Raw genomic sequence first — 26533 nt, 5'->3', positions numbered from 1 at the left:
GGAAGTTGACACCTAAAGCATCAGGACAGAAGACCTTAATTTATTTATAGAAATTTAAAATGACAAATGAATGAAGGTACAAGAGTTGAAAGAGCAGGAATGGTGCTACCATAATGTGAATTTTGATATGACCTTGGGGGTAAAAAAATTCAGGATAAGCCCAAAAATAAATAACAATCCTACTCAAAGATAAGTGGCTTTAAAATGCTATTGTTGCTCTAGCTTAATCATTATCTTCTATACCCAGTGAATTATTCACTTGCATTTACACAAAAGCCAGTAGTAAGTACTGTTGTTTATTTTGTAGATACATTAACACAATTTTGTGTTTGTGTAGGTACCAATGTGTGACACAAAACACCACAAAATAACTCTAACGTGTTTGCATAACTCTGCTCAGCAAAGTATCCATGTGGATCATGTAATTAACATCCTCACTTTAGAGCTCTTTGATATAAAAATCTATCCACAAACCTGAATTTGCTAGACACCTCTAAAAGACAGTTCCCTGATGCCTCCCGCTCACTATTTCTGCTTCTGACCTCACACTCAATGTTTGCTATTTTTGTTAATAGGACCATCAGTCGGCCAGGCCAAAAAATTTAATAAGCTTCTTGATTTTCATTTTTTCCCCTCTGATCCTGTATTAAATGGATCCGCAAAGCCCCATTAGTTGATCAATTTCACCATTTAATCTAGGTATCCTGTTGGAAGTCCTTTGCTCTCTTAGTTGCCTCATACTTCCTCAATGTCCTCTTCTGGTAACTTTTTCTAAAATAACACTTTATCCCTGCTCCTCTGTGACATCTCTGATATTTTTTTTGGCTTATTTTATGGAATTTCTTTTTCTCCTCTGCCTGTACTTACGTACAGGCAGGAACTTGTGTTGATGTTCCCCAAGGAGGCTCCATCTTATATTTTTTCTTTCTTTGTTTCCTGTGGTATTTGGTCAGCCTCATCCTACATCTAACAATTCGGCTTATAGCTGTATCTTTTCCCTACACATTCCGCTTATTCTCAACACTCCCCTCTCCAGAGTCCTGGGTTATCCACCCTCTTCAAACCCCTGCTGGCCTTATCCAGTGTGTTTTGGTTCCTACATCTCTCTCTCCAATCTATGATCTTCATTGCTTGGAGTATTATACTAGAACCTAATCATTATTTGAGTTTTCTGTCTCCACCCTTGGCATTCCATTCTGCACTCTGTGGCCAAAATTAACTTTTTAAAATGCATATCTGATTATGATTCTTCTTTTTCCAATTGCCTGTGCAAAGACATCACTGCTCCTCATTATCACATACCCTACTCTTTATGATTTGGCCCCTTAATAATTTCCTAGCTGATACCACATTCCTCTCACATAAAAACACACACATACCCCAGCCATTTGACAATGGTCCATGGCTCTACAACTGCAGAGCCATTTCATTTCTACAACCTGAAATGGTTTCATCCATGTCTGTATTTCTGGAAAATGTCTATTTATTCTCAGATAAGTCCCTCATGTAGTATTTTGGGCCATATAGTTAATATAGTGCATAGCATTTAGTTATATAGCATATAATGCTGTGTCTGGCATGTAACGGGAGTTTATTTGATATTGAATAAATATTATTTATAAGAAATTATACCAAGATATATTCTTCCTGTGGATTTTTCCTAGAGAGAAATTTAACAACGGACACAATGCCTTAATGTCTGTTGGCAAGTCTTTTTTAAAGTGTGTAGTTAATTGCTAATATAGATTAGCCAAATTAGGTTAAAGACTCTAAAATTTCTCTTGCTTCTAAAGTCTCAAAGGATAAGAAATCCTGTGACCACAGGTATGAGTACTTATAAGAGAGAGTGTGAACTTCTAGTTTTCTCTGATGTAAGAGTCTGAACTCCTTGTGTACCAGTTCTATAAAACCAATTATAATGTTCAACACTTAATGAGCATTTGCCACGTACCACTACTTTAAATTAGTTATATATAATAACTCATTTAATCCTCACAACTCATGTAATCCTGCTCTGCAAGGCAGGTATAATTAACATTCCCAGTTTATACATGAGGAAACAGTCAGAGAGGTAACATATCTTGTGCAAGATTATACAACTAGTAAGTAGTGAAGTCAGTATTAGATATTAAATGATGGATAGATGATAGATAAATGTATAGAGAGAGAGAGCTAGCTAACAACATATTATAGGCATCAACATACTTGTTTCAGCACGGGTTTCCAGAATTTTTCATGATTCAGGGCACAGATAGCAACTTTTAATATTAGTTACTGTCATAATTACGTGGATTAGAAATATTCTCACTTGTGCAGCATTGCAGGATTTTCAGTACAGCATTTATTTTGGGAGTGCCAACTTGGAAAAAAAGCAAAATGTCTTTCCGGAGTGACATGATTAAATAAACTGATGCCAATACAAAGTTGCAACAGTTGAAAAGAATTAGCTCACATTATTTGAAATATGGCTAAACATTGTTTATAAAACCTGTAAAATATATAACTCATGTAATTAAAAGCATATAACAAAAATATATTCTCTCAAAAGAGATGAGAGAGAGGTTTGTACCATGTTGATATCAGCATATTAAGGTAATCTATTATGTATGGATTAGGTAAACAAGGGAGAACTTTAGCTTTATTTATGATTTTATTATTTCTAAACACTAAAACTGTGTATTAATTATATAATATAAAACATTCGATGGAAATAACTTCAATTAATTATTTTCTTGTTTTGACCAATATCTGTTGTTCAAAGAGGCATAAATTTACATTGTATTCATTAGGCAAGAGATAGTGCCTATCAAAGTTGAGAACAAGAATAGAATGTTTCCATTTTAGTAACTATGCATTTTATCTGATTTACAATGCTTTGACTTAAGATTTTTTAAATTGATGAGGGTTTGAAAGCAATACACATTCAGTAGAAATCATACTATGAGTACCCACGCAACCATTCTGTTTTTCACTTTCAGTAGAGTGTCCAATAAATTACATAAGATATTCAAAACTTAATTATGAAATAGGCCTCGTTTTAGAGGAGTTTGCCCAACTGTAGGCTAATGTAAATGTTATGGGCATGTGTAAGGGAGGCTAGGCTAAGCTATGATATTTGAGCTTATGGTACTGTAAACTTTATTTGGGTTTATTGGGATATAACCCCATTGTAAGTTGAAGAGCACCTGTATACCAAAGACTTGCCCTACGAAATCACCATGGACGTAGGCAAGGCCACTACATGATTGGATTATTTTTCAAAGATTCTCAGTATCCAGCATACAATAGGCCAATAAGCAATCTTTCTTAGCAGTTCTGTAATGATCCAGGACTTGCCATTTGCCCTGTTAGTTCTTTTGGATTCTTCCTACAGGTATATGTCAGAGACATTTACTGGGGAGATATTGTGTATTTAGTTCCAGACCACTGCAATGAAGTGAACATCACAATAAAGTGAGTGTCACAATATTTTTTGGTTTCCCAGTGCATGTAAAAGTTATGCTACATTATACTACAGTCTATTAAGTGTGCAACTGGATTATATCTTTAAAAATGTACATACCTTAGTTAAAAATAATCTATTGATTAAAAAATGCTAGTGACCATCTGAGTCTTCAGCAAGTTGTAATCCTTTTGCTAGTAAAGGGTCTTGCCACAATGTTGATACCTGCTGACTGATCAGGTTGGTGATTGCTGAAGGTTGATGTGGCTGTGGCAATTTCTTAAAAGACAACAGTAAAATTTGTCACATTGATTGACTCTTCCTTTCACAAAAGATTCCTTGTAGTGTGCAAGGCTATTTGATAGCACTTTACTTTGTGAAGGTCTTCTTTTAAAATTAGAGTCCATCCTCTCAAATCCTGCCTCTACTCTAGTAAATAAACTTATTTAAAATGCTAAATCCTTTGTTGTCATTACAACTGCATTCACAATATCTTCACCAGGAAGATTTTATATCCAGAAACCACTTTTTTGCTCAACCATAAGAAGCAACTCCTCATTCATTCAAGTTTTACTATGAGATTGCAGCAATCCAGCTATATATTCAGGTTCCGCTTGTAATTCAAGTTCTCTTGCTATTTCTACCACATCTGCAATGATTTCCTCCGCTGAAGTCTTGAACCCATCAAAGTCATCCAGGAGGTAGGAATCAACTTCTTCCAAACCCTTGTTAATGTTGATATTTCAACCCCTCGTAAATCATGGGTGTTCTTAAATGGCATCTAGAATGGTGAATCCTTTCCAGGAGGTTGCCTAGATCCTTCAGGGGAATCACTATTTATGGAAGCTATAGCATTACAAAATAAATCTTTAAAATCATAAAACTTGAACGTCAAAACTACTCTTTCATCCATGGGCAGCAGAATGTATGTTGTGCTAGCAAGCATGATAAAAACCATTAGTCTTCTCGTATATCTCCATCAGAGCTCTTGGGTGATCAAGTACATTGTCAATGGGCAGTAATATTTTGAAAGGAATCTTTTTTCTGGATAATAGGTCCCAACAGTGTGCCTAAAATAGTTAGTAAACCATGCTATCAACAGAAGCACTGTTCATCCAGGTTTTGTTGTTCCATTTGCAGAGCCCAGGAAGAGTAGATTAAGCATGATACTTAGGGGTCCAAGGATTTTCAGAATGGTAAATGAGCATTGTCTTCAACTTAATCTCACCAGGTAAATTAGCCCACAGCAAGAGAGTCAGACTGTCAGAAGATTTGAAGCCAGCCATTGACTCCTCTCTAGCTATGAAAGTCCTACATAACATCTTCTTCCAAATAAGGCTTCTTAATCTACATGAAAAGTCTGTGGTTCAGTGTAGCTACCTTCATCAGTGATCTTAGATAGATCTCCTGGATAACTTGCTACAGCTTCTTCATCAATACTTGCTGTTTCACCTTGCACTTTTTTGCTATGGAGACAGCTTCTTTCCTTAAACCTCATGAACCAATATCTGCTACTTTCAGACTTTTCTTCTGCAGCTTCCTCAGCTCTCTCAGCCTTCATAGAATTGAGGAGAATCAGGGCTTTGCTCTGAATAAGGCTTTGGTATAAGGGAATGTTGTGGCTGGTTTGATCTTCCATCCGGTTTGATCTTCCATCCAGACCACTCAAACTTTCTCCACATCAGCAAGAAAACGATTTCGCTTTCTTATCATTATTGTGTTGATGAAGTCATACTTATAATTTTCTTCAAGTACTTTTCCTGTGCAGTCACAACTTGACAGCTGTTTGGCACAAGAAGCCTAGCTTTCAATCTATCTGGACTTTCAACATGCCTTAAGCATAATCGTTACTGGCTTTTGATTTACAGTGAGAGATGTGCAAATCTTCCTTTCATTTGAACACCTTTAGGCCATTGTGGGGTACGAACTGAACTTATTTGAATATTGTGTCTCAGGGAATAGGGAACCCAAGAAAAGGGAAAGAGATGGGGTAATGACCGATCGTTGGGGCAATCAGAACACACACGTTTACTTCCCATCTTATATGGGTAAAGTTTGTGGTGCCACAAAACAATTACCAATAAATATCAAAGATCACTGATAACATAAACCATAACAAATCTAATAATAATAGTAAAATTTTGAAATATTGCAAAAATTACCAAAATGTGACACAGAAAAACCAAGTGAGCAAATGCTGTTGGAAAAAATGTCACCAATAGACTTGCTTTATGCAGGACTGCCACAAAACTTCAGTGTGTAAAAAACACATTATCTTTGAAACACAATAAAGCAAAAGCAATAAAACATGGCATGCCTGTACTCTATTCTTTTCAACACTGAATGTACTCCTTCAAGCAGTGTCATGCTCTGGAGGTTTTTTAAAAAATCTTATCCACCTAGTGCCTTTATATCTTCAAGGATAGCTAGCTCAGAATTTAGCTATTGGCTCCATTTTCATTCCTCTCATACACAAATTCAAAGAAATACCCTTTGCACTGCCTCAACATGAAACAGGAAATATCTTCCACAATGTATCTGTTCAACCATCTTGCCAAAAACCTGAAGAGGAACAAGCATTGCCGGGCAGTTTCTGCAGGAAACCTGGAAATAATGGTTCTATATACCTTTACCTGAAAAAGGAAGTTAGTTTTTCCTATGCTGTCAACAGGTTAATTTACTCAACAAGTATTTTAGGGACTCCCATTTTGTGCTGATTTCTGTTCTAGGCTCTCCCACAGGAATATGGAAGAAAAAAAGAACATTGGGAAGTCAGAAGGAAGAATCGTTGAAGTAGAAAAGAAATGGGATAAAGACAGCAGACATGACTTGGGTTTTAATTCTTCTGTACTAATGGAGATTTTCAACATTTGACAATATGCTTTGCAAAAAACCCAGCAATCAGGCAAACATGCAATACAACTTTCCTCCCTAAATCCATCCCCACCCCACCCCTTCTTATCCATCCATAGAGCCTTTGCACAATATCTTATTGTAAAATCTTGTTACGATTACAACTTTGTTATTTATATTTGGATAATTTTTAAATTTCACTGGCATTTCAAGTCTCTGAAGTATCAAATTTTCTGTTTATATGAGCATTCCCTTTCCTTAAAGCCCTGTCTTTTAGACCAAATCCTATGAGGATTTTCCCAGACTGCTTGATTACTACCTATTGAAAGGTTAAGTCTTATAGACACAAACCAGCTACTTTCTTTCTTCTTCTTATCAAAATATGAACACATTCCAAAACCGTCTACCACATATTTCACAGAAATGGTTGCCAATGACAAAATTTCAAAAAGAAAATATTGGTCTATATTAGAATAATTTTGTACTCTAAATGGTGTTAGGAAACTGGTGAAAAGTTACGTGATTTCTGCTCCATGTGTTTTATTATTCATCTCTGCTTATAGATGTACATTTGTTTCTTGTGGTCAGGAAGAGAAGATAAATAGAGTTAACCAATAGGGAAAAGGACTTTGATGATTTCAGTCACTGGAACACCTCCGCCAGAGTCATTATGAGCTCTAATAATAAGTATGTGACTTCTACTTTTCCCTTTGTAATTTCCTCCAAAATTATTTACTATTCTATTCAAGGTTTAGCAAAACTTTTTCTTAATACAGTCTGCTACATTAAATTAAAAACATTTCAACCAAACTTAGAACCATTCTACATGAAAAGAAAAATATACAAGTTTGACAGCCTAGTATTTACCAGGAAGAAAAGGTCTTACAAAGTTATTTTTCTCCACCTTTCATATTAATTAATTACAACTTTTTGCCAAACTAAATATCTTGTGAAGATCTTTAAAAAATAGCTTTGTAATAAGGCACTAGTGTCATGCTTTACTAAAAGTGGTTGAATTTCTTTGTTGGAAAATTATTTTAAAACATCACCTTATAAGTAGCATTTAATTCAGTATAATGCAATTCCATACAGAAATCTTCCCTCCTGCTTCTGTTGCTTGATACACAAATAGGACTTCTTTCTAACATGATTCTCCTGGTGCCTACCCTTTAGGAAAAGTCCAATGAATTCCACCTAGTAGTTTTATGGAGCGTCTCTGAGCAAATAAAAACAAACAAATAAAGGTCTTCATCTATTTCTTATCTAAACACTCATGCATGTTTGAGTAATAAATGGCTGCTATATGATCTGTCACTTGCAAGTAACCTGGGAAAAATGAAGATTTTAGGAATAATGACAAAGACTGTTTGAAGTTAGAATTTCAATTTGCTAAAATAATATATATAGGAATCATGTCTCTTTTGTTTATCAGTTCATCCATCATGCCTGGCAGAGTGCTATGCATAAATTGGCCATTATCACAGAGGAATGGATATTTGACAAATAGATAAGTATGTGGTACTAAATTGAGATGTTCCAGGATGAGTTCCCCCTTCAAATTTATTTTTATACACAAAATCAATTTTTGGACTAAAATAGCCACCGTTTTCATCTAACAGCTTACTGTTTGCATCCTGGACTAAACAAGGTACTTCTTGGTATAAATAACACAATTAAGCCACTACAAATTCTGGCAGTTAGATGCTTTCTGGTCAATTGAAATTTGATCCCTCTATAATTAACAGATTAATTTGCAAAGACTGACATCAATTGTGCATTTGTAATATTTTGTTGAAAGATTGTGTGTGTGTGTGTGTGTGTGTGTAGACACACGTGAAGAAAATTATCTAGATAATAGTCCTCCAAATAATAAAAAGAGAAATACTATTTTAATCATTGTCTTCTTATGTCTTTCTCCTGCTAATATCAGAAAAATAAAACTGAGTAGCATAATTCACATGTATTGACTTAAGTACGAAAGAAAGGATTTTGTGTTTAATTTACCTGGTTGACCATCCATTTTTGAGAGGCCCTGAGGAAGTTAGCTCAGCAAGTTTTGTAGCTCAGTTCTGGCTAGATTTTGTTGATGAGCCATTTCATAATTTTATTACTGTCATCTTGACTTTAATTGGAACTGAATCTTTCAACATATGAAGGAAACTCATACGTATTTTAAAATGAATTGCTGAGTGATTCACTGATGAAACATTCTGGGATGCTAGAAACATCACTGGAAGATTTAATGTACCATCCAAAGGTATATATAGAGGGTAAATTTATCGTGGCTACTTGATTTGCAACATACGACCCCATAACTCTCTGTGCATAACTGCTGCTTGGGTTTATTCTTACCTCCAACACTGGACATTCTGGAGGAGTCCTGATGAGAGCTGGATTTATTGCGGTTTTGATTTTTTCGTTTGTTGGCTGCTCTCACGGATCGAAGAAGTACCTCACTCGCCTTGAAGAAGGCCACCATGAATGGTTGTTTTGACTGAGGTCCCTGTCTTCCCACAAGACCGGCAGATTTTACGTTGATACTGCGTCCTAGAACGTAATACAAAAGCCCTTGGTTTATGAAAAAGAAAGAACAATTACCTGATGTGAATGAATTCCGAGGGTACTTTGAAAAGGGGAAAAGTTTTAAAACATTATCAGAATGCCTTCCTTACAGGCCAAGATTCTTATAAATATTGAGGCTTACTATTACAGACAATTATCCATCTATGGTGTTTCATCTTGCATCATTCTTCCAGCACAGAACACCCTCCAGCTGCTTTCACTCTCTGAGAGCTTCTCAGACCTTGAAGTCAGGAATACTATAAATTGGAAGATTTGACTACTCATTCGCTTCGAAATGTCCACATTAAATAACAATTTAAAAAATATTAGCTATGGGCTCTTCGGCACTAAATGCCCTATAATTTTCCTGTAAGTTATAAAAGCCAAATACTTGGCGGGGTGTTTCTGCTTTCTCCAGCCTATTCGAAGCCTTTCAAGTGTTAATGAGTGCTGATAGCCTTTCCACCTTCACTTCTGGCCAGTGCCCAGCTACCTTTACTAAGCTGCACTACACTTAAAGCTCTTCACAAGTCATTCTGGAAGCCTAGTCTGGGGATGGAGGTCTGCTTTAAACCGCAGTTATTAAAAATAGTGGCAAAAACTGGAATTACCTTTGCACCAACCTGATAATTATCAGTATGAAGTATTGTGAAATAAACATAGAAATTTTGGAATTCCTCCCCTTCTGAGTTTTGACACACCTAAGTGTTTACTGAAAGGAATTCAGAAGAGGCAAACTAAGCCTGGAGACTCTCAGAAAGAAGAAAAAACAATCCAAGTGAGCTTCAAGACTCAAATTTGCCCATAAACAAGCCTGTGTCTCAGACCCTTATGAGTTCTTTGATGTGGTTATATATCAGTGAAAAGGGACACAGCCAGTACCTACATAGGAGTGAGTTAAAAGTCAAGGTGCCCTAGAGATAAAGTTGATAAAGTACCTCTCCCATGTGGGTAGTAATAATAATACTTAAAACTATGTCAAATCACTTTGGAGTGGTGGCTGTGCTATACATCTTTCTAAGTAGTTTCCATGCATTATTTAATTTGATTCCACAAATGCCCCAGAGTTAGGTATTAATAGTATCCTCTTTTAATAGTTTTTATTAGGCTCTTCTAATTTAAAATAATCACTGAAAATTATATTTTATATATATGTGAAAAAGAAAACCATTGATATCTGGTTCAGTGAAAATCATTCAAAGATGATATTTAACCTTAAATTGTAAATTTGGTTAAGAATTACTTATATCTTATGCAAAGTTGCTACTCTAGATACAGAAGTTAGCAATCTTTTAAGAGTAATATATAATGTGGTTTGAAATATGTGCATGATTGACTCTGGTTTGCCCCATGAGAGATGTACATGTTTTCTTAAAATATTTATTCAGTAAAGACTGTGGAGCAACCTCAGTCCATTAGAAAACCTGAGCCACCTTAGAAGAAAGGAAAGGAAAGCAAGTCCCCAAAATGGCATCAATGGCATTTTAGCAAATAAACCCTTGCTCTTAACAAAATTTATTTTGGCAGCATAAAAACTTTTGTGTATACTTCTATTGTGCAGAGAATGAGACCGCCAGAAAAGGAGACCGTGTCATATGAGGCTGTGCAGCTGTTGAGACGGACGGACACGGGGGTTCTTTAAATGTGGAGGTATTGGTTTAAAAAAAAAAGGCTGCATCAATTCAGACAGCATAGGTATCCTCCACAATTGTCCTACAACCTACTGGGAAAAGTTGTCCAATTCCTACAAGTATTAAAATGGCCATCTGCCTCACAAATGCCATTATACTCAGTTCTACAAGAGAAGGGACTTACAAATAATCAAAGCAGTAAACCTTAAACAAATAAGCATACAGATTTCTCTTTTAAATGCAAACTTACAGTGGCTCTATGCCAGAGTCTATATTTCTTAGAAAAACTCTATCACTGGCATAAATGAAAGAGGCAGTTTGATTTGTGGTCCGAGCAGTTTCCATTCTACTTCCACCGTAACAAATGTATTAATTCAGCTCAGACTTCCTCCTTCTGGCAGCCCTTTCACTGTAAAAAGAGAAATTAGAAGTTCCAGCCAAATACCATACCTTGAACTGACCCACTTCAATACATAAACACTTTTACAACATGTTTATTCAGGTGTAGCACTTGAAATTGGTTTAAGATGTTTCCAGTGACAGAGAGCTCAGCAAAAGAAAAAAAAAAAAGAACTGAGAAACTTAACTGTTATAGAATAGAATAACTGGCAACCTGTTCTTTAAATTTTTTCATTTTTTTTCTGTCTTGGAGTACAACATAAAAAAGTATTTGTCGAAGCTTTTATTTTGATATTTTAATGAAGTGTTAATTTAACAGGAACTAAATTTTAACTTGTATACATTGATGACTGCAGAAATCATTTTTAATATATGACCTTTCTAATACTGAAATAGGTTGCTGTGAGATGTTCATAAATGGAATACAATAAAATCAATTTTCCATTCATTACAACACACACTGACTCTTTTATAGTTAAATAAGCACTTAACAAGAAGTTCCAAGTTTCCTTTGGGTTGCCAGGGGGTTTCTTTTGTTATTATTCCAAAGACTTTCAATATTTTAATTTTTATCTGTGGAGAAATAATACGGCTCTGAAGATTTATGTTCTAAAAACTGTAAAGATGTGTGTATGTTACAAATACGGGTTTCTTGGGTTTTACAAAGGTGGATATTGTATGTGAAGCAAAGTGCCCTTCAAACCAATGTGAACTCCCTTTAAAATAACTTTTAATATTATTAAGTTTCCTCTTGGTTTCCTTTTTACTTCAGCAATGGGGTGACTATTAAGATTCCATAAGTTAATGCTTGCTCAGTTACCCTTGGTCTTGAGCTACACCATAGAAGCATTCACTATTTGACCTAGTCTTTCAGACACAATACACTTATACTGATTTTGTTGACTAAACCTTTTCAAAGACCGAATAGTCTTTTTAGTAGAAGTACTGATAGAAACCCAGACTACACTGCATGTATTAAAAAAATAGTAAATTCTTTATAAAACTTAATTTGAACTTTTTAAATGGTATTATTAAACATACAGTATGTTTTAGATATTGCCAATATATAACTGAAGAAGCCTACCTAAAGCATTTTGATTTAGAAACACATTACCTTTATGTGTGTGTATCACCATGGATTTAATTTTCAAAGCTGATTCTTGTTTTAGAGTAGTTTCTAGTTTAAAAATATACATAAAGATTAAGCATTGAATATACAGCGGAAATGAAAATGGGGGTGAGGTAACAAAAAGAACATTAAAATAAAGGATGGTAAGGATACCAGCTTGAGCCCAAGCTTAGTCACCTTAGGATTCAGACACATCCAGGCATAGCTAGAACAGTGATAGATTGGATTCACCAAGCATATATTTAAAGAAGATGGAGCAATTTTGTGGGCAAGAAGTCATCTTAAGAAAAAGATGAGCTGCAGTGATTTTTTTAAGTCTGTAACTCAGAGTTACTTCTGGCACAGCTTCAATAGATGCATGTTTAACTCCTACAAAGAAAGGCAATCAAAGAAAATCCAATACGTCCTTTTTACCCAAAGTCTCTAAAATACTGGGAAGACAAGGTAGCACTACTTTAGAACTTAGTTAACAGACTGTGACACAAGTGGTGAACAAAGATTCTCTCTATATAAGAAGAATGGCTTCTGAGCAGTTCCACATTTGGTCAGGATGGCAGCAATGGAATGAGCTCCAAAATTATCTTCTGTATTAGTCATCAGCATTGACTTCAAAGAGTAGTACCAGCTCAAAGCTGAATGGAGCAGCAATCTGACAACACTGGGAGTTTTAATGTGCATCAATAACTGTACCAAAGCAAGAGACAATGCCAGTGATGGGATAAAGTGGCTCCAATTGCAAGAGAAAAATTCCCTTGTGTGATATCCACGTCTTGATGTGGACACTGGAAAGAGGGTAGGGATATGATCTGCTAAATGGATGGGGTGGTTAATAGGAGGTAAAAAGCTTGGTTGCTGGAAGCTGTTCAAGCTTAAACACACAAATGGGAGGGGAGAAGAGACAGCGGAGAAGAGATTGAAAGGGTTCTTGAAGGATGTGCCAACATTTCAGTGATCTTGCTGGTGGCAGTTAGACCCAAAGAAACATTGTTTATTCCCAGTTATTTCAGGTTTGGGTGTCATATAATACTTGGATTATGAAATGAAAGTAGTAATGACTATAATTGCAGGCGTCCAGAGTTTGTTATTGGCATAGATTTTGTCTTTTTGGATTTACAAAAACAAAACAAAACAAAAAACAGACAAACAAAATCATTAAATCTTTGCTCGTGAAAAGTTTTTTTTAAGAAATATTTATACCTTGTCCATCTTATTTTCTCCTCAAAATTATTGTACAGGAATCATAAAGAAACAATTTGAGCAGCAAATATATGGGTATATTATTTTACAGTTTTATTAACTCAGGGAACAAAGATAGGATTGGACTGATATCTTCTAAGAAATTATTACTCTATTCATACAGAGATGAAGAAGGATGTAGATGAGGCTGGAGCTCTGAACTACTAAATTTTGTCATAATTGGGGCTGGAGATTCAATCCTTCTAGATCTGCTACTCTAACCCAAATGACTTCATGTAAGTACTGAGGTCAGGGTATTGTGGTCACATTTGCCTAAGAACACAACTGAAACTATTCCAAATTTATAGTCACAGGGAAGATAGACTGGCAAACAAAAGCTCTATCCCAGACTCACTGGTTTTGTATTTCAGACCACTCCATTTGGAAAATATGATTTTCAAAATGTTTATTTCTTTCAAAACAGAGTTATTAAAGGAGATTCTGACACAAAACAGCTCTTCAGACACATGTTGATGTTATAAGGATAAGTGGTTCCAAATATGATCATTGAGTTTCCCTCTAGGATACACAGTTTGAAAAACATTCATTTGAGGATTTATCAGAGTCTAAACGTTGATATCACTTTGAGATGTTAGCATACATTCCAGTTTGTTTTTTTTCTCCTCTAAACCCACAGTAATTGACTGCTTAACCCAAAACACCTGTGATGGAACTTGTGCACAAATTATCTTTTCTTCATTTCAAAAAAGACTCTTGCGGTATCCGTTACGGTCTCCTTAGCAGTAGTCAAATCAGTGCATTGTCTCACATCTACACATCTATCTGATCTTCACTTATTTTCAAACTGTGATTAACTTTGATTCTGGTACTGTGAAATTATGGATTATATGACTCTAAATTACACTAGAATTCTACCCTTTTTAGAAACTGATCATTTAAAACGTACAGAATTCACCACCCAGCATACAGAATAAATCATTTTTATATCAGATTTTAAGGAATGTGGGGAAGATAGAATCTTGCCTACTTAAATTCTATGTATACTTAAATTTACTATAATCTTAAATTATGTATATTGTAATCTAGCTACAAATTTCAACTTTGTTATACTTTGATGAAAAATTTGCATCTCTTTTAGTTTTAGTGTAAAAGCACAGAACTGTTGCCAGACTTAAGTACAGAGACTTGAAGTATCACAAACAGAAATTTAGCATTCCTCCTTATTACTTTCTTGTTTTTCAAATGGTGTACATTGCTTTATAAATTCAAACAAAAATAAGGAAAATTTGGGATTTTAAACTATTGTTTAAGTATTAATATTTTCTTTTAACTGTAGAGAACAGGATAAGATTTTTGAGTGATTCTTCACAGTAATTCTGGGGTTCTGTTTAACAAATGAGGTTTGGTGTACGGTACTTTTGCTGGACTTTTCTCATCTCTTCTTTTTACTGACATTTAAAAGAGTAATCTAAAAAAAAAAGCCACTTTGCCAATATTGTATATTGATAATTATATATTATTGGTAATGTGTGAAAATCAAAGGAAGGGACAAATGTAATAATAATATGTACAAACAAGCATAGGATTCTGTGGCTTATAAATAAAGGGGAAAAAAAAGACAGACTGGAAAAATGAAATCCAGGAAGGGGCTATTAGCACAAGTACCCTGACACACTGACATAAATTATGAGTTGAGAGTTTTCCGTGGATAAGAAATGTGCTTATGGCCAGGCGTGGTGGCTCATGCCAGTGATCCTAGCACTTTGGGAGGACGAGGCGGGCCAATCATGAGGTCAGGAGATCGAGACCATTCTGGTTAACACGGTGAAACCCCGTCACTACTAAAAAAGAAAGAAATGTGGTTACGACTACTGGTAACATATAACAGTAGAAGAAATCCATTTTTCTATATGATTGGGGTGTGTTAGGGATAAAAAAGTTTAAAGGGGATAGAGATTTTTTTAAAGTGTTGACATTCTTTCTAAAAATTTTGCAGAAGATACTGTCGTGCCCCACAGTTTGATAAAGTGACAGGGCTTAGAAAAGAAACGGGATATTTGGTCAGAAACACTGGCAGGATAACTAAAGACATGCAGGTGGAGAAACACAAACCCTTGAGAACCCAAGCTCATGAGACTCCAGGAAATAGGGCCTGAGGACAGAGAGGCCGAGAACCATAAAGCAGCATGGCCAGAGGTTTGTGCCCACTTGTGGAAGATGTCCAGAATGCCGAAATGTTTTATTGCATGGAGGGCAGGACTGAGGTGATGGAAAATGATTAGTTTCCTTCCATGGGACATCACTCTGAAATGAGGGGCTTACTGTCTCGGGCATGACAAGCCCAACAAATGTGTTTTACTTGGTCCCTATTTTCAGCCGCTGGAAATATGAATCTCACGCTAGGGATTGTAGTTTACCTCCACAAAAGCACTTACATTTTAATAGCTCTTGTCTTTATATATAGCACCTTTCCCCTGAGGTCCTATGAACTTTACAGACATCATCTGTCACATGCCCCAAAAAGATTGGTTAGCAGTTGGTCTTATAGCCCTCATTTATTTTAAGAAAGCAGAAACATTCTTTTCACAAAACCATGAGAACAGTTTTTTTTTTCTTCTTTTTCTCCAGTTATTATGGGACTTTTTAAAATAAAAATTATACATATCTTAAATGAAAGAATATTTTCCTTCAGAAGCCTGGGGGATTTTAGTAAAACTATAGGGAAGCAGAATTTCAGCAGAAATCAACCAAAAACTTTAAAAACTCTTTCTTTGTGTTTCAACATCAGTGACAAAAAGCTTTTAGATGTCAAACACATTTTGGTTTGTTTCACAGCAGTGAAATTTTAGTATTCTGCATTTTACCTATAGTGATTAAAGTGGTCTTTGAAACTTAGAGTAGTTACTTGGGAAATTTATTGAGTATCTAAAGGAGATACTCTTTCACCAGCTAATATATGATTCCAATTTTTTTTTTTTTTTGAGATGGGGTCTTGTTCTGTCGCCCAGGCTGGAATGTCGCCCAGCCTCCCAGGTTCAAGTGATTCTCCTCCTTCAGCCTCCTGAGTAGCTAGGACTAGAGAGGCATGTGCCACCACACCTGGTGGTTTTTGTATTTTTTTAGTAGAGACAGGGTTTCACCATTTTGGCCAGGCTGGTCTCGAACTTCTGACCACAGGTGATTCTCCCACCTCGGCCTATCATTCAGAAAATCGTATTTATTAAATATTTGACCTTCCCTTTCGTTTTGTACATGAACCTATCAAATGATCATAGGGTACTTCCAGGATCTTTGGATCAGTCTAGTACCAGCAAAATAGAAGAAAAATAAATTATTCGGCACCTAATAAAGAAAGTGAAACAAAAGTAAAATATATTTTCTAAAATATGCAGTAGAGAACTGATACTGAGATAGCTAATGTAATATGCCATAGTAACTACTTCTGCAGGAACACATTTTGAATGCTGCTGCCACAAAGAAATAATAAATGTTTAAAATGATGGATATGATAATCACTTTGATTTGGTCATTATACTTTGTACACACGCATTGAAACACCACATTGTACCGCAAAAATGTGTGCAATTATTGTTTCAATTATAAATAAAAAATAAATTTAAAAATGTGGAGTTTTACTATTTGGGGCTTATTTTCTTCACATATGAAGGCTGATCATAAAGCATTCTGAGTAAAAAGAAGTAGAATTTTTCTTCACCATTTTTTCATGTATCTGGGTATGGCCAGAATGCCATCTAGCCTGCCCCACATAAGGGACCAGTTACAAGGTGAAATCTTAACACCACCATGATCCCTTGCTGGCCCCCAGAGCAAAAGCAACCTGAGCCATTTGCATGCAAAATAAGAGCTGGTTTCCAGGAGTGTTTTCCTTGTGCTCAGTCTGGGTCAGCAGTGTCGTCTGACCTCATAGCATAAGTAGAACTTCCATAGTTCTATCAGTTGTGTTACTTCAGAGAAAAATAATGTGAAGAATACTTCTACATAGAAACATAACTGGTACCTGAGAGTCATAAGAAGCATGTCTCAAAGGATCAGGGACATTGGGAATTGAAAAAGCCAATTCAACATTTCTGAAATTAAGAGAGAAGCAACGGCTGCCATGTATTGAAGACAAGTACTTTACCAGTTGATTTGTATACATCTTATTTACTCCTCACAGCAAAGTAACTGTTATCCTCTTAAAATAAGGCTCAAAAAAGAGTCAGATTTTTAACTCAGCCTTGTCACACTACCAAAGTAGTATGCTTTTCCCTCTAAGTACACAGTAGTCCACTTTTTAGAGATTGGTGGATACTTTCATCTTGGGTTTCTGTATATTTTCACCTTGAGAAGAATGGAGGAAAAATAGCCTGTCAGTGGCATACATATTGTAGTTTTCAAGAATAATGTTATAGCTGCTTCTTTCATTAAGTTCAGGATCAGACTTTCCTTAGTAAGTAAGTAGGAAGATAAAGACTCAATACTTCTTGTTAGCCATAAGAAGGCAGGTGGCTTCCCCAGTTCCTATTCCACTCTAATTGAAACTTAGATTCAATTACTGTCACACTACAGAGAAATTAGCATACATTTTTAAGGAGTGGGGATATATAATTTAATTATCAAAGTAGTATTAGTCTAATCCAAATTTTGATTGCCACTTCCAATATATACTACTGGATTTGATGGTTAGATGACTTTGTCTTTTGTTTGTTTGTTTCGGTTTTGGTTTTCCTCCCTCTCTTATAATCTTATTACCGGTATGCCAAAATGGAAATCTCAGCAGCATAGACACACAGTGGTTGCTCATGCCTTATAAGGATTAAAGGTTCTCTTGTCTTCTCACTTGTGCTCTCTGCTCAGGATACAAATACCAGCACTACTGCTAGTTTTGCAATATATCTTTGAGAGATATGTGTCAACAATAAGTTAAACTTAAGTAGAAAGAAAAGAAAAGAAAGAGTCAACTCTAGTGTATGATGACAATAAGTAGTATTTTATATTTTTCATGATCCTAAATTGATATTAGCATGAAAATATTTACCCCACAGATCATTAGTTTAGCTACAGAGTCTAGAAGAGAAAATACAACAAACAACAAAAACTAAAATATATTTCTGACTTTGGCATTTGTTTGGTAAGGCTGGTGCTCCATAGTTACTGTTCTGAATTAGGGAAAATCAAAAACAGAAATACAGATGTAGCCAAGCACTTCTGAACCCCTTTTCATTAAAGGAAACCTTAAAAATTAGTAAAATATATATTTCGCCAGATAGTGAACCACAACTAACTCCTGTTTGTAACTGCTTACTTTAAATCAATAATTTTAAAACCTTTTTTCATATATGTTTTTTAGTTGTGATGCTGAACTTTGGATAAGCAAACTATGTTAACCATATGGCTCTCATTCAAACATAAATAAACTAAATTAAAACAAAAGCTAAGACTTCCGAATAAGTTATTGTGATCTGCCAGTGTAAGACATTCTTAAGTATGATCAAACCTGCAATTCTCCACTTACAAATGTTAACCTGCTTTGGGACTTGAGGAAGAGAACTGTTGTTTCTTAGTAACTAGACTATGCCAAACGTTTCACATATTATTCTTTTAAAAATGTTTACTGCTAGGCAATTATCCTAAGAGGACATAACAAAGAGATGCAAGTCTTCAAAAGAAAAAAAGACTAGTTTTAAAATATTGTTTATACAATGGACATGATAAAACAGCAAAGTTTAGTCTTTCAATTTATTATTGAATATATTCTATAATCAATATCTATAAAGAAAAATTATTTTCTGCCTACGAATCATCATGCAAGACTAAATTAAGAAGAGGGGGTTCGTCATCCAGTTCTAAATAAAAAGAATAAATTTGACTAAATTACATGTTGAAGTGAATCATCAGCAGATGAAAAGTTTCTTTTTCTCCTTTCCAATTTACTAATTTATCAAATTAACTATAATTACATAAAGGGACCAAAAAAACATTGAAGAGGTTGATTTAGAAAATAAAAAATGTGGCAGAATTACTGTTACATATTGTGGGCCACATCACAATTAAACTCCAGGCAGAAAATATAAAAACCCAAAAATAATTCCCAACAGATACGGCATAAAATTCAATTCTGTCCCATATAATCATTTTTAATGGCATTGTTTTATTTGGAAATTATAACAATACAATTATTTTTCAGCTCAGAATTTATAAAAGACTAATTTAATTTGTAAGAGTCAGCATATAAGAGGCTGGCTCTGAAAACAAATCGTTTTCAGATTTATTCTTAAGCTGCATTTACTCATGTACAAAATGGGATAAGAAGAAGTAGATATTTCATTTAAAGAGCTTAGCAAAATGGTTAACACTGAGTAAGCTCTCAGCAATGTTAGTTTCCACTAATGTTATTTATTTGATTTCAGTTGTCCACAGGAAACGCATGGTTTAAATTCTTACTGAAGATGAATTAAAGATATACCTAGAAAGTTAAACCTGGATTAACCATGTAGAATTTAAAAATACTAAATATTAGCATAAAAGAACAAATTGATATTGGCAAAATGTATTGCTGAAATCAGCGTATAAACAAGAGGATATTTGTGTAGACAGAAAATAAGCTGATAAGAAGAGTAAGTTTGAAAATATATGGAGTATATTTTATGAAAATTCTACATGGCTAATAAGAGAATTAACGAGATCTTTGGTTGAACCAAGCAGAAATTTAACAGTGATCCGTTATTTACGTTCACTTACTCCTGCCATGAAAGACATATTAATGATTTTGCTCATTTGTATGCAGTGGGCAAATGACAAAAAACTAAAGCATACAGGGAAGATTTATGTTCTCCAATGTGCTTTAAGACGTGACGCAAGTTAGAAAACCCATGGGTCACAGTATACGTGGGTTTGGAAAATTAACAGATACTGATTTCAGACCCCAAGGGAAATCGATGTCATATTTATTTTCAGTAGAAATCTAGTCATTTTTACCATAAATGTACAGGAATTCTCAATGGACACTTTTGCTAAACACATTAAAATGACCAACATAGTTGTTTCTCTTAGCCACATCTTTTAAATATTTCTCCAAGGCTTGATTTCTTGCAAAAAAAAAAAAAATTTTTTCAGAAAGTAACACATGGCCATAGATAATTTATGTTTTGATGTTTTTGAAATTTGATGAAAAAATTTGATAGAAGTAGAAGCCACTCTAAAATGTTATGGAAAAATTTAGATTGAGTTTTTTGTTTTGCTACGATACTAAAACATTTAGTATGGCACTTAAAAAGAAAATACAATCCTGCTAAATGCTGTAAAAAGAACTCTCTAGAAATCTTATTATAGATTTTCAACTACGAATTTATATTTGATCCCTAACACAATTACTTAAGAATGTGTATATGCCTGGGTATTCCATGTCTACACACTCATGCATGCGCACAGAAAAACATGTCTAACTTTCTCGCTTCTCTTTACCAGTTTCTCCATCACTATTTTTATACAATAGCTTAAGTTGGGGTTTGAATGTAACTATTTAATACCAGCCTCCTCTAAGACAATGCGTTTCCATTCACTGTACCCTCTCTACATATAGTATTTTTTATACATGAATATAATGCTTAAAGTATAAATATATGCTTAAAGATTACAAATGGCTTAACATTCCATGATGCAGCAACGTTGTAAGTGACTGTAGAAATTACCTGAAAATTTACATTATGCAGCATAATTCCTAGACAAGAAGTCAACTAAATAGTGAATTCTTCAAGTCACATAGAGCTTATTCCTCACAGAACAAACAATTCTATGGCCATTGGCTTCCATTATTCAGGCTTCTTTTCTTTTTCTTTTGTAAAGAGCCCTCAGTTTGCCTTTTATGCACATTGATTTAACTTGTGGACTGTACAGAAAAAGTTCAATTTTATTTATTAATTTCATTTCTTCAGGTACTGGAAGATAACTATTCTTCTGCTGTCCTCCTAATTTATTCTTAAATATTAATCCAGAAGTCAATATCCACTTATCCTTAAACATTAGACAATACATAAAGAACTACTTATTTACAACAATATTTATCTAGAGCAAATCATAAGTGTATATGTTCTTTTCTCCTTTCAGAACCTCCAGCAAGATATGTGATTCTTTCAGTTTCTTGGATATAGATACTCTCTCATTTATTTATTTAAAACCAATTGTCATCACCATAAATTCAGCAAAAGGGGAGCCATATGGTTTTATGAACAAAAATGACTTAATTACTTCAAAAGATAAGATTCAGATAAGAGAAGGAAATATTATCAAATCTTAGAATGTTTAAAAGATCCTCAGATAAGTGGACATAATTCAACTTTTTGAACTTAGATAAATAATAATGAGAAACTGTAGTCAAAACAGCAGGAGAAAAAGAAAAATATCACCCTTGATCTCGGAATTTCTTCTGCTACTTATTAGCACTGTCAGCTGATATTCAGATTACCCAGCCATATAGATCATCTAACCTTTGACACAGATAAATTAAACCTCTGACAACACAGAGGCTTAATTTGGAGCTCTTTCCCTGAGGTAAAAACGACTCTCTTAGGGATACGAAGAATAACACAACAAACTTAGCCAGATACTTCCATTTAAAAATAGCAGATTCTAGGACTTATTAAATTTAAGTAGATATTATATTAAGAACTCTGCATTTCTCACACAAATAGACTTAAATTTTATAAACATAAAAGAATATTCAGTTGTAAATTATATCTTTGTTTAATATATAATCACATGTGAACTTTAGATATCGGAATATATGTTTCTAATTAGGAATATACTGCAATTCAAAAGATGTGGCAATTTGGGAAAAACTGATTTTAACAGAATACATTTAGGAAATATTACTAGATATTTTAATTTGGAAAAGAAATGTTATCAGTATGTTAAATTACTATGCAGGTATGAATGAAAAACAACCCAAGGTTGAAGAAAAAGATGAATCCTGTTCTTTGTTAACATAGCTGTAACAGTTGTCAATTACTGGGAATGAAAACAACAAAATTACCACAGGTTGAAAAGGAGAGAACACAGCAACATCCTGGGTAATGAAATGTAAAATTACCCACTTTCAAGTTAATTGTCCTGATAACAAAAGACTTTATTTGAAGTTTGCAGAATAATATTGGTGAAAATAAAAGAGGATTAAACTGTTGGTGCTTTTGATTTTCTAAAATCTAAATCTCAAAATCTAAAATCTCAGCTTTCCAATCATTTTTTGGGAAATACCATTTATATGGTGGAGATTTTATGTGGTTTGCTACAAACATCAGCACAACATGTATTAGGGACCATTGGACCCTACTCTTTATCAAAGACTACTAATATTTATTTGATCTTGTATTCTATGAACATTAAAATCCTGCTTATAATTCAATTATCTTTGTAAGAATCCATTCTACTGTTTAATGCTTACTAATAGGTTTACTAACTCAAATACTAGTAATTTGTCCTGAGGCATTTTTAAACAGGAGTTTTTTATGCTAATGTTGGCCAGCCTTTAATAAATTAGCCCCATATATAATCCTATTGCATTATGAAAAGCTTGTTTCCCTTATTTTCATTGATTAAATTAGTAATCTCCAAAAATATGTTATTTTTCTAAGAACAAAATGGGTTCATTTCTATTAACTTCACACCCTAGATTGAAACAGGTTAAAAGTTTCTTACTAGTAATTATTTTATCAACCAATGTTATTAAACATGAGCTTAATAACATAACTGCCTACATACTCTGCTGTCAACTCAAAGTTTCAGAATATATATCAATCTGACCTTTTCCCTGTGGACTATCACTTGTGAATTTATCTAAAATGTATTTAAATCATCTGTAAAACCTCCACAATAAAAGAACTAGTCCCAAGTTAAAGGGGTGATAACCAGAGCTAATGTAAGTGAAAAGTCTGTGCAATCTCTAGTCCAATTTATCATACAGAACTTTATTTGTGCCCTACCATGTGCCAGCTACTATCATCTAATACAACTTCACATACCTTGTAAGGTAATTACTATCACACTCATTTTATTGATGCAACGGCTAAAATGGTAAATATTTTATCAGAGCCCAGATTTTAATCTAGTTTTCCTAATGATTTCTTTTTAAAATGTTTATTTCCAGAAGGTAGCTATCTGTTCATTTATCCTCCTTATTTAAATTAAATATCAAAACTTTAAATTCTAAGTTACTGTAAGCAATGTTTCTTTATTTTACATGTAAGTATCAGTTATAATATAATTTAATTTGACAGTTTAATACCTCTGAAATCTTTTCTTTTTCTTGATTTGGGTACAAAATTTAGTGAAACGTTAAACTTTCTGACTTTAAACCTAAAGTTTTATCTTGATGTGGTTGAAAATGATGCTATGACTTTGTTTTCAAAATGGCTTTTAGAGTTCTACTTCTAAAAAATAACCTTATAATGTTTCTTGGACATTAAACAACTCTCTGACAAAACAACATTTCGATGACTTGAATACAAATGAATCAGAAACATACGGATTGAATTTTTCTTGATGTATAAGCAAGTTTGAATAGAAAGAAAAAAAGTCACTGGCAAAATTCATTCTGAGTATTGCCAAACCGAAAATGTCTGAAAACATAGGGCTTTTTAAAAGACATTCTAATGAACCCCAAAATACTATCTTTGTTTTTCCATCTCTAAATTATTCTATAAACCCAAGTTTGAAAAAAAGAATTAATCTACTTGGAAGGCTTAAGCTATATAAAGCATCAAACAATGGAAAATTATAGTGTTTGGGGGGAAAACTCAAGTCTTTTAAGTTAGATTAAATTGCTATCTGTGTAATAAACTATGTGCATATGTGTGTAGGAAAAATCATTACTGTAGATTTATTAACAATGTTAATAAAGACCTAGTATGTCAGTTAATTAATGTATCATTATAATGTAGAGAACTGGAAATCTTGCAATAATTTAGGACAGATTTAAGCCTACTCATTTGCTATTAAAAACAAAAATAGAATTTATTTTATCATAGAGGTTTATTAACCACCATGAGAAAGTGCTTGAGAACTTTAAAACCAATTTTGTACAATTGGATATAACATCTTGCCTGGAATGTCTAAATTTTGCCATTAAGAAGCGGCAATATATTTTTTCATTTGCTTGCTCATATGTTTGTATTATTTTGCTGAAACAAACATATGGAGCACTGAGAATTATCTATTCAGCATGAAAAAATAATAAAATATTCTTGAACTCTCTTGCCAAATCCATTGCAGTTCATTTGTCAAATTTCTAAAAAGAGTATTTCATAAACTGACATAATTTCCACAGGCTCTCTGAGGAATCAAAATGCTACTTTTGATTTCAGCAGCCTTTTGATTCCCAAAATATATTTAGACCTTTTTGGTATTTTTTTCTTCACAGGGGCAGGCTAAACAAAATTTAATAATACACATCACTGACTTTCCCCTTTCCTTATGATTTAAACTATTTAATTTCTGTACTGTGGTTTGCTCTACAAAATTCTGCTCCTATGTTACATTAAACTGCTTTAGTTACTAATTCCAAAACTCATAGTTTGGAATGTCTTCAAGCGGACCTAATAGACACCTACAGAACTCTCCACCCCAAATCAACAGAATATACATTTTTTTCAGCACCACACCACACCTATTCCAAAATTGACCACATAGTTGGAAGTAAAGCTCTCCTCAGCAAATGTAAAAGAACAGAAATTATAACAAACTGTCTCTCAGACCACAGTGCAATCAAACTATAACTCAGGATTAAGAAACTCACTCAAAACCGCTCAACTACATGGAAACCGAACAACCTGCTCCTGAATGACTACTGGGTACATAATGAAATGAAGGCAGAAATAAAGATGTTCTTTGAAACCAACGAGAACAAAGACACAACATACCAGAATCTCTGGGACACATTCAAAGCAGTGTGTAGAGGGAAATTTATAGCACTAAATGACCACAAGAGAAAGCAGGAAAGATCCAAAATTGACACCCTAACATCACAATGAAAAGAACTAGAAAAGCAAGAGCAAACACATTCAAAAGCTAGCAGAAGGCTAGAAATAACTAAAATCAGAGCAGAACTGAAGGAAATAGAGACACAAAAAACCCTTCAAAAAATTAATGAATCCAGGAGCTGGTTTTTTGAAAAGATCAACAAGATTGATAGACAGCTAGCAAGACTAATAAAGAAGAAAAGAGAGAAGAATCAAATAGACACAATAAAAAATGATAAAGGGGATATCACCACTGATCCCACAGAAATACAATCTACCGTCAGAGAATACCACAAACACCTCTACGCAAATAAACTAGAAAATCTAGAAGAAATGGATAAATTTCTCGACAAATACACCCTCCCAAGACTAAACCAGGAAGAAGTTGAATCTCTGAATAGACCAATAACAGGCTCTGAAATTGTGGCAATAATCAATAGCTTACCAACCAAAAAGAGTCCAGGACCTGATGGATTCACAGCCGAATTCTACCAGAGGTACAAGGAGGAACTGTTACCATTCCTTCCGAAACTATTCCAATCAATAGAAAAAGAGGGAATCCTCCCTAACACATTTTATGAGGCCAGCATCACCCTGATACCAAAGCCTGGCAGAGACACAACCAAAAAAGAGAATCTCAGACCAATATCCTTGATGAACATTGATGCAAAAATCCTCAGTAAAATACTGGCAAACCGAATCCAGCAGCACATCAAAAAGCTTATCCACCATGATCAAGTGGGCTTCATCCCTGGGATGCAAGGCTGGTTCAACATACGCAAATCAATAAATGTAATCCAGCATATAAACAGAACCAAGGACAAAAACCACATGATTATCTCAATAGATGCAGAAAAGGCCTTTGACAAAATTCAACAACCCTTCATGCTAAAAACTCTCAATAAATTAGGTATTGATGGGACATATCTCAAAATAATAAGAGCTATCTATGACAAACCCACAGCCGACATCATACTGAATGGGCAAAAACTGGAAGCATTCCCTTTGAAAACTGGCACAAGACAGGGATGCCCTCTCTCACCACTCCTATTCAACATAGTGTTGGAAGTTCTGGCCAGGGCAATCAGGCAGGAGAAGGAAATAAAGGGTATTCAATTAGGAAAAGAGGAAGTCAAACTGTCCCTGTTGGCAGATGACATGATTGTATATCTAGAAAACCCCATTGTCTCAGCCCAAAATCTCCTTAAGCTGATAAGCAACTTCAGCAAAGTCTCAGGATACAAAATCAATGTACAAAAATCACAAGCATTCTTGTACACCAATCACAGACAAACAGAGAGCCAAATCA

General features: G+C 34.3%; 1 protein-coding gene across 3 annotated transcripts in view; it reads right to left on the bottom strand.

Moving 5' to 3' along the window:
• Positions 1-26533, bottom strand: part of BMP5 (bone morphogenetic protein 5) — a 127901-nt gene that overhangs the window by 11932 nt on the left and 89436 nt on the right. For all 3 annotated transcript variants that reach the window (XM_003254123.4, XM_030802819.1, XM_003254122.4), the window contains exon 4: positions 8648-8842. In XM_003254123.4, the coding sequence (XP_003254171.1) occupies positions 8648-8842 (195 nt within the window). The remainder of the gene's footprint in view (positions 1-8647; positions 8843-26533) is intronic.

Source organism: Nomascus leucogenys, chromosome 22a (genome assembly GCF_006542625.1).
Source record: "Nomascus leucogenys isolate Asia chromosome 22a, Asia_NLE_v1, whole genome shotgun sequence".
NCBI lineage: Eukaryota > Metazoa > Chordata > Mammalia > Primates > Hylobatidae > Nomascus > Nomascus leucogenys.
The sequence above is the reverse complement of the archived record's forward strand: the minus strand, read 5'-3'. Positions and strand labels throughout refer to the sequence as shown.